This window comes from Idiotropiscis lumnitzeri, chromosome 10, assembly GCF_059441095.1.
Source record: "Idiotropiscis lumnitzeri isolate Australia: NSW breed Sydney's pygmy pipehorse chromosome 10, RoL_Ilum_1.0, whole genome shotgun sequence".
Classification (NCBI taxonomy): Eukaryota; Metazoa; Chordata; class Actinopteri; order Syngnathiformes; family Syngnathidae; genus Idiotropiscis; species Idiotropiscis lumnitzeri.
The window spans coordinates 20,317,386-20,326,030 of NC_142400.1; the positions used below are offsets into that span (position 1 = coordinate 20,317,386).

The window sequence follows — 8,645 nt, forward strand, 5'->3', positions numbered from 1 at the left end:
AACAGATAAAGATTGGGTCACAGTCAGACCTTTTTCCTGTCAATGTGTTCCCACCTATTTATTCCAGCATGAAATCACTTATGGAACTAATGATTTCCCCTTTAAACAAAGATCTAAAGATTTTATTGTCCATGCTATGAATGCAGGACAAATCTAACCAACCAAAACCAGGAGTTTAAAGATGACGCCTTGTTCTGATAAGGCTCCCCCTGGTGGTTATTTATCGTCACCTTTGCGCCTCCGTTAATCCCCAGCGGAAACTCAGTCGGAGGGATTTAAACGTAGAACTACACTGACTTCCGGTTGTCATTTGGTGCCTTGCGGAATTCTGATTCGTCTTTATTATTGTTGTAAGTGACGTTTTACTAATTTTACATTTTATGCTACCGATACATTTACATGCTTGTGTGTGCGCACATTGAGATTAACAAATAAGTACACGTGTCTTTACATCGTTCACAGTGTCTCTGTGGCACGATGAACATGCGAGTCTAGTATTATCGTGTGTTCAAGGTGCCTTATTCCAAAAGAAAGTTATACCTTACCCATCTTATCCATACACAGATCAATTCACTTACCGCGTGAATAAGCAATGTTGAATTGTAATATTTAATATCAGTTCAGTGGTGTGTGCTCGCGGTGCATGTCCTTGCACATTTGTCGTATGGACTAATCTAAATATATTTCTTTTCTTTTTAAATACTGTATTTGTACAGGTTCCCAGACCATCTGGCAAGCCGTCATGACCCTGTTTCATTTTGGAAATTGCTTTGCTTTGGCGTATTTCCCTTACTTTATAACATACAAGTGCAGTGGGCTGTAAGTATACCTTTATTTAATATCAGCAATTATACTTAATTGACAGAACACGTTTCCAGTGAAAATCCTTTTTTTATCACTGTGTGAAGTAAAATTTCTGGTTGCTCCAAATTCAAATAAACTTGTTCTATTTTAAAGAGCTCAGAAACTATTTTAAAATGAAAAACTATTGATACACCACAGTATCTTGAATCATGGGAAAATTTACATTTATATTTCTTGTAGTGATGCCTTGTTTTTTTGTTGTTGTTTTTTTTTTAAAAAAAGGTACTTAATGAGGCGTTTATGACTTTGCCCATTTTAGGTGACCCCATGGCCCAATCCCAATACCCACGTTACCGGCCTACGGTCTTCAATGAAGTGCACACCTATTTGAAGTGCATGTAGTGTTTGAGGGCGCGGTTTACAAGCGTGCCAAAATTGCAGAATTAGGACTGCGTGTAACATCATCGACTTGCGCCACAGTGTTAGAAATGCATCATCAAACATGGTGGAACCGTGTGAAGTTTTGGCAATTGCGCTGCTTAAGATTCTAAATACAGCAAAACACAACTTTGTGGTAATAATTCGATACCTAGACATGAAAAGGCTTTTTTTTTTTTTTTTTTTGCACAGACTCGGGAATTTTTTTCCTGATATTTTGTTCAAATCCGCAGTGAATTGTGGGTAATATGCTTTGACTGAATGGCGGCCCGGTGGGAGACTTGGATAGCACGATGGTCTAGCAATTGAGAGGTGCAGGGTTCGGCTCTGGCCTTCCTGTGTGGAGTTTGCGTGTTTTCCCCGTGCCTGCATGGGTTTTCTCTGGGTACTCCGGTTTCCTCCCACATTCCAAAAACACCCTGAATTGCCCCTGGGTGCGAGTGTGAGCGCGGATGGTTCTTCATCTTTGTGTGCCCTGCAATTGGCTGGCAACCAGTCCAGGATGTACCCCACTTTCTGCCTGAAGACGGCTGGGATAGGCTCCATCATGCCTGCGATGTTTGTGAGGAGAAGCAGCTCAGGATGGATGCTTTGGCTTAGTCGGCATTGATGCAGACTCATCCGAAGTGCAGAACAAAGGTGCAAAGGGGGCAGGGTGACAGAGCCCTTCGCAGAATTTAGACACCCTAAACACTCGTACCCTTGACGGGAATGCGTGGTTGGAAGGCACAAGGGTACAAGGGCCCATGATGATTATTGGTAATATGAGTCGTATCGAGTAGTATTTTTTTTTCAGGTATATTCCCAGTGTTTGGAATCCCTGCGCTTTCCATCCGTGCCTCCAACATGCACAATGCCGTGTCAGGGTTTGCTTCCTGATTTTTTTTTTTTTCCTATCAAACATGTTATCAAAGGCATTTTCTATTGGTATCGATTACGTGTCTATCCTGATACATTGTTGATATTGAATGATCTCCCAGCACGAAGATAAGGCATCTTATCTTTAAATACCATTACATCCATGTCCCCAAATGATTCTTGTGTATGGAAATTGATGGTTTCTTCACATATCTTATATGATACAGCTTACCCAAATTGAAAAATTAGTTGCGATTTACTAGATGTATTGTATTGTATACTGTTTCTTGGTTATTTTACATGCTGCTTTCGTGTTGCATTTTCGTGGAGGAGACAAAAAGAGCCTTCTAATCAGATTAGTAATGCCAGAGCGTTGTGAGGGTCTGCCAAATCCTCTTAGTATTTTGCAAATGGTGGTACTTAATATTAACAAGCATTTTTTGTCTTAATTTTCTATATCGCATGATTTTAAGGATACATTTATACTTACTTTCCAGTTTTTGTTTTTCTTCCTAATGACGTATCATCTTATTCACCATTTGCGTCTGATTGTTAGTTCCGAATACAATGCTTTCTGGAGATGTGTCCAGGCTGGAGCGACCTACCTTTTTGTCCAGCTCTGCAAAGTGAGTGAGCTCTATAATTTGATATTAACCTCGAAGCTAAATGAGGAAAATTTACAATAAAGTTTCATTTATGCAAAATCAGTGTTCCTCAACCAGGGTCTGTGGACCTCCAGTGGTCCACACAATTTCTTAAAAAAAAAGCTCCTATGACATTTAGAGAAACAACATATACAATACAACCAAAAGCTCATATTTTGACTTTATTGACTTTAGGTCAATCAAAAATATGCAAGAGGACCCCTAAATGGTTGAGAACCACTGAGCTAGATACCACTAAAAATAATATGTAAGTGTTTTTTTGCTGTTGTTGTATTTGCCAGATGATGTTCCTTGCAACTTTTTTCCCCACCTGGGAAGGAGGAGCTGGAGTTTATGACTTTGTAGGGGTAAGTGTCAAAGTGACATTATGCTCACAATATTAGGTATGTTTGCACAAAAGATGAGATTGAAGACAAAAGTTGCAATGACAATTATGCCTTCATAAAGTTAACTTGAATGACCTCTGGCTATAGTGGACGTTCAAGTTATGAACTTCGAGGTTACCTCTGCCGGCGTGTTGATGATAAAAGGGAGCATTGTCGTAAAGTTGACGGAAAGAAAGAAAATAAATATCTGTTGTTCCCTTTGTGTCTAGTTTTGTGTTTGCGAAAGCAGCGTGCCTGCAATCCTTCTGCTAAATTTGAATGCAAGCTGAAGGTGCCATGTTGGAAACGGATGTGACGTTAAGTCATTGACTGAGCCTTCCCTTGAACCATCAGCTGCTAGTGAATGACACACCAGATTGTTGCTGTCATATTTAGTGCTTAGCGGCTTGAGTCCTACTTCAAATCTGCGATCGCTGTTTCCATTTCACCATGGAATCCCAAATAATTTTAAATTGATCACTACTTGTACTTTTGCTGAAAAACTCATCATAGATTGTTCAAAATATGTGAAAAAAGTGCCCTTTTATCGTGCTTTATCTACACCATATGTTGTCCAGAGCAGTTTGCCAAGCCAAAAACTCACTTTTTTGAAAGCATATCGAGTATACATGCGCGCCAACAGCAAAGCAGCATCAACCTTTTTAAGATAGTACTGTATATTTATGACCGTTAAGGCACAATTAAAAGTCGAAGGTTTTCTCCAAAATGGACTGGGGCGCCTTATAATGTGGTGTTCCAAAATCTGTAAATGTTGCGTGGGTTTGATGAGCACTCTGCTTGACTGACTGCTTTTCCTGCCAAAATGTTGCTTATATAGAGAAAAGGGTGAAAGAGGATGCAAAAGGTACCCCCCCCCCCGTAGGTACAGATGGTGTCTATAAGTTTCATCAACAGTGCTCGTGTTTGCAGCACATACTTAATATCGGGTAAGATTTAACATAAAGTGTACTATCATGAAATGTTCTATCAGTTTCCGCCTGGAAAATGATATGGGGTTGACTTAGTTGTGGCTGAAATTACTATCAGTTGGTTAGAGTCATTATTAGGAGGGTTCCTTTTATATTCAACGAGCGCTAATGCTAATGGCATAGATAGTCACTTTACCCTATTTTGCCGGTCTGTCCTGCGCCCTCCGTCCGGGACCTGGGCACCCTTCTGTCCTTACACACTTGCTATCTTATTCATGAAAATATCTATCGCGTCCTTTTCAAGCGCTTCCATCCTCGCATTTAACCCTTTAAGGCAGCGGTGGGCAAATTTTTTGATTGACGGGCCACAATGGGTTCTAAAATTTGACAGAAGGGCGGGACCAGTAGCAGATGGATGATTGGTAACCTCACCTCATCGGAGAAAATAAATGCATTTAGTTTCAAATGAAAGTGAACAAAAGCCTTACAACAATATATATATAAATATGTCTTTGAAAAACCACAGTATTTAGATAATAAAACATTAACAAGGTTTATTCATTTAATTTTTTTCAAGTTTGGCGGGCCGGATTAAAATGTTTAATGGGCCGCATGTGGCCTGTGGGCTGTAGTTTGCCCACGCCTGCCTTAAGGTATAGGGGTAAAATATTTTTTTTAGATTTATGTATCTCAAAAAACAAACCAATATTCAACCGACCAACAAAAATCTTTACAGACAAAATGTCATATCCAGCACCTAATAATAGTGTTGCAATTTCCTATTTTAATTGAAACTTGTTGCAGAGATAAGTTTCCAATATGTTAATGGAGGTTTTTGCAATGCACTGCTCTGCACCTTACTAAAGTATTTTTACCATTATGATTACCTTCAAATTCATGTGTGGCAAACTATTATAAACAGTAAATATTATGATGCCGTCCACCACTGCTAAATTGCAATCTCACAAGAATTGACATCCAAGTAACGTCTAGGAGCCAAAACAGCATTATTATACTTAAACGTAAACCGTGATGCATTTATTTAGTTATTTTTGGATCCAGCTCACATAAATTGACTTTTTTGGCGAACGCAGGTGTACCAAAGGATTTGGATATGACTGTGTTTCTCTCAGGAATTCATGAAAGCAACAGTTGACCTTGCAGACCTGTTGGGCCTCCATCTTGTCATGTCACGTAATGCCGGCAAAGGAGAATTCAAAATAATGGTGGCCGCTATGGGCTGGGCAACCGCAGAACTTATAATGTCAAGGTAAGCATTGTGCCTTTTTTTTTTTTTTTTTTTAAATTGACTTCAATTAATGTAATTTCGGATAACTCAGTTTCATTAGTGTTCATATCAAAGTCTGTGCTTGTGGTTCTGCAGATGTCTTCCTCTCTGGGTTGGGGCCAGAGGGATCGAGTTTGACTGGAAATATATCCAGATGAGTTTTGACTCCAATATTAGTTTGGTGAGTGTCTGTCATTCATGTGCTCACCCACTGGGGGTCTCATTCTGCCACATTTTTTTGTTCACTGCAGCGACTGCAACTCATCCCCCTGGTTCCGTTTTGAAATGGCAGCAACGTGTGAAAATAGTTTCCCTCCATGGTCAGCTGAGCACATTGTCTAAAATGTTTTTATTTATTTTCTTTCTGTCTGTGTACAGGTCCATTATATTGCCATGGCAGCAGTTGTGTGGATGTTTACACGCTATGACCTTCCCAAGAGCTTCAGGCTCCCTGTTACTGTGCTCCTGGCACTTTGTGTCTACAAATCATTCTTAATGGAGTAAGTGCATTATCACCACACTCGTTCTTGTATTTACTCAAAACAAGGGCATCACAAAGCTGTTCATTGGGATTTTCCCCATGTTTTGGAAATGGGCAATCTGGATCACATTCCAGACGATAAAGCGTTCAAGTTTACAAAGCAATTTCATTCAATTGCAATGGAGTCCCTTTCCAAAAAACTTCAATATCATGGAAAATGTTAATTATTTCCACAATCATTTCACAAGCCATCACAGTTCTTGACAGCTATCATCTGCTGGCGGTTACTCAATGGCATTGCTGTGTGCCACGTTAACCAGGAAAAGCTTGACAATTTGGACAGACGACAAATTGGCCAGCAGTTATATAGTGACTCATCTGACATCCAGCTAGGTACCAATAGAGGGTGCTAGTGGTTTACACATGCCGGAGTTGTCGAAGAACCTATAGGAGACAAAGTAATTAATCTCAAGTGCGTTAAACGCCAACTCCAATGAAGCTGATCTCCGTCCATATAGTTATTAATATCTCAAGATATTACAAGTACATTCTTGGCAGGAGGAGAGATGATTCTGGTTCCTTCATTTAGTCAGCTTCTAAGCAGCAAAATAGGTTGGGTGCACTATATGGAAATATGACTTCTGAAATGAGAATTTCATGTTTACCTACAGTAATTATTTTTATTCATGTTTGTGTTGATTTTGTTTACTCCACGTAAAACACAATTGTTAAATGTCAAAATAAACTAAAATGTTGCAGTTGGCATGTTGTTTTGAGGGGTGATTTGGCATTCTGGACAAACAAGAGTTTCCCTTGTGTAGTATTGATCTGGCATGTTCTTTCGACAAGTCAATATTATATCAAATAATTAAATGTTCTTTGAACACTGTGATAACTTCTTTTTCCACCTCTTGTATGTGCAGGTTGTTCATCCATGCCTTCCTCTTGGGCAGTTGGACCGTGTTGTTGGTGAAAGCTGTGCTGACTGGTGCTATCTCCCTCTGCTCACTTTTTCTCTTTGTCACCCTGGTGCACAGCAACTAAGTCCAAAACTAGTTGTATTGACTGGTTTTACACCCAAGCCTCCAATTGGTATTCGAGCCAGTTCAACCAGGGTACCCCCCGGCCGCCGACTCCCAGTGGATCTGCAATGGGTCTGCAATGGATCATATTATTTTCTGGTGGATCGAAATGACATCAAAAGACATTTTCTATTGTATCGACTGAAACACTTGAGATTTGGTAAAACCGTGTATTTTGGTCACAAATTAAGCCATTGCAAGTAACATTTACTGTATGTTCAGCCTTTTTAAAGGGGAAGTCAAGCGTGTTCGCTAGTCTAAGCATGGCATTCTGATTATTTCCTTTATATAATATGAGTTAAGCACCTAAATGCACCTGTTTTTAGCCAACAAAGGGGGCCTTTTTGTCACTTTCTGTCGACTGAAAATTGCATCACAGTTGCTCAGGCCTCATTAACGGCTCACCTGTTTTCTGAAGCTGAGCTATGATTGGTGGTTACTTGAGCCCTATGATTTGATTTTCAATCAACAGCAAGTGGCAAAATGGCCGCCCGCCCTCCCAAGATGGACAAAAATGGGCTCGATTTTACTGCTTAAATCATATTCCACAAACGCAATATTAATCAGAACACCATGTTTCGACTAGTAGGACTGCATATAATAAATTCTCAAGAATTTTGGGGGGTTCACTTCCCCTTTAATTAATGGATTAACAACACTTTTTTTAATCATGTATTTTCTTTACGTGGACATCACAATTGTCATTTTATTTATAAACAACTTTTCGACGCGTCATTATCTAAGACATAATAGATGAGCAACCAAGTTCTGATTGTTTTAATCACAGTTCAATACAAAAATATACCTTAATGCACAACAAGACAAATTCAAACTGTTTAACCAAAGTGTCTTAATTGTCACTATATGAGAGCAAATATCTGGGATTTACTTATTTCTAAACAAATTATGCTCTACTTGTTCTTCCAGAAGTCTAGTTGGATGGTCTCTTACACCGTAGTCTTATTGGTTAGAAAATGTTTTAAAATGACATTCCATTGAGATCTGAATAAATCTGAACTTGAGTTTTCATTGTTTGGATGATTGGACTGCATGTGGTTTTGTGGATTTAGTTTTTCTTGGTTGTCTACCTTGGTTTATCCTATATAGTGGGGTGCGTGCATACCGATAATTAGACTCAATTTGAACATTCTTTTACCCATGTGATGAAAGTTGGAAAATGGCCCAATTACAGAATCTCTAAAAGAGATTATCCTGAGTGATTATCTTATTTTCTGGGATGTTAAATGAGGTTTTTTCCTGATCTGCTTGGAAAACAGTAAGGGCCCACAATCGAAAATGTTAAATTTATTTGCAATTGCAAACTCTTAATTATAGTCAACAGGTTTTTAAAATCTGCAGGCTACGGGCCACAACATTAGGTACATCTGTATGATCCCATGAGACCCGTTGTTGTTGTTATAAAGGCAGTGATCCCCGGCTGTTCAACCATCTATTTCAGGGGCTGAAGCATTCAGGCACATGGTTTAGGCCTGTGGTATTTTTGGGCTTCTGTCCTGGAAATACTACCAGATTGAGTTGTTTCTACTCAGCCTCAGGGTGCGGTTGCAGAGCCGAAAAACAAAAGCCATCCAACAGCTTCCGGTGTTCTTTTACAATCGGTACGCTTTTCTCATGCTGCCGAAGAGTTTTCAAAGCATGGATACAGCTGGCATACGGGACCCGAATGAAAGGTTCTGGGCCCTCAATGAGGAGCTCCAATCACAGTTTTATAAGT

At 39.5% G+C, this 8,645-nt stretch overlaps 1 protein-coding gene across 1 annotated transcript; it reads left to right on the forward strand.

Moving 5' to 3' along the window:
- Positions 1-225: 225 nt before the first annotated feature.
- On the forward strand, positions 226-7,649 carry tmem147 (transmembrane protein 147). Its single transcript, XM_088307599.1, has 8 exons — positions 226-350; positions 717-819; positions 2,657-2,726; positions 3,047-3,112; positions 5,193-5,329; positions 5,444-5,528; positions 5,726-5,847; positions 6,752-7,649. The coding sequence occupies exons 2-8, from the start codon at positions 743-745 to the stop codon at positions 6,870-6,872; spliced, it is 678 nt and encodes a 225-aa protein (XP_088163725.1). The 5' UTR covers positions 226-350; positions 717-742; the 3' UTR covers positions 6,873-7,649.
- Positions 7,650-8,645: the final 996 nt, after the last annotated feature.

Bases quoted from the DNA above. Each gene is read 5' to 3' on its own strand.
- tmem147 (XM_088307599.1), top strand. From the start codon at position 743: ATGACCCTGTTTCATTTTGGAAATTGCTTTGCTTTGGCGTATTTCCCT. The intron at 2,727-3,046 runs GTGAGTGAGCTC...TGTATTTGCCAG, and splicing joins TTTTTGTCCAGCTCTGCAAA to ATGATGTTCCTTGCAACTTT. The intron at 5,330-5,443 runs GTAAGCATTGTG...GTGGTTCTGCAG, and splicing joins GCAGAACTTATAATGTCAAG to ATGTCTTCCTCTCTGGGTTG.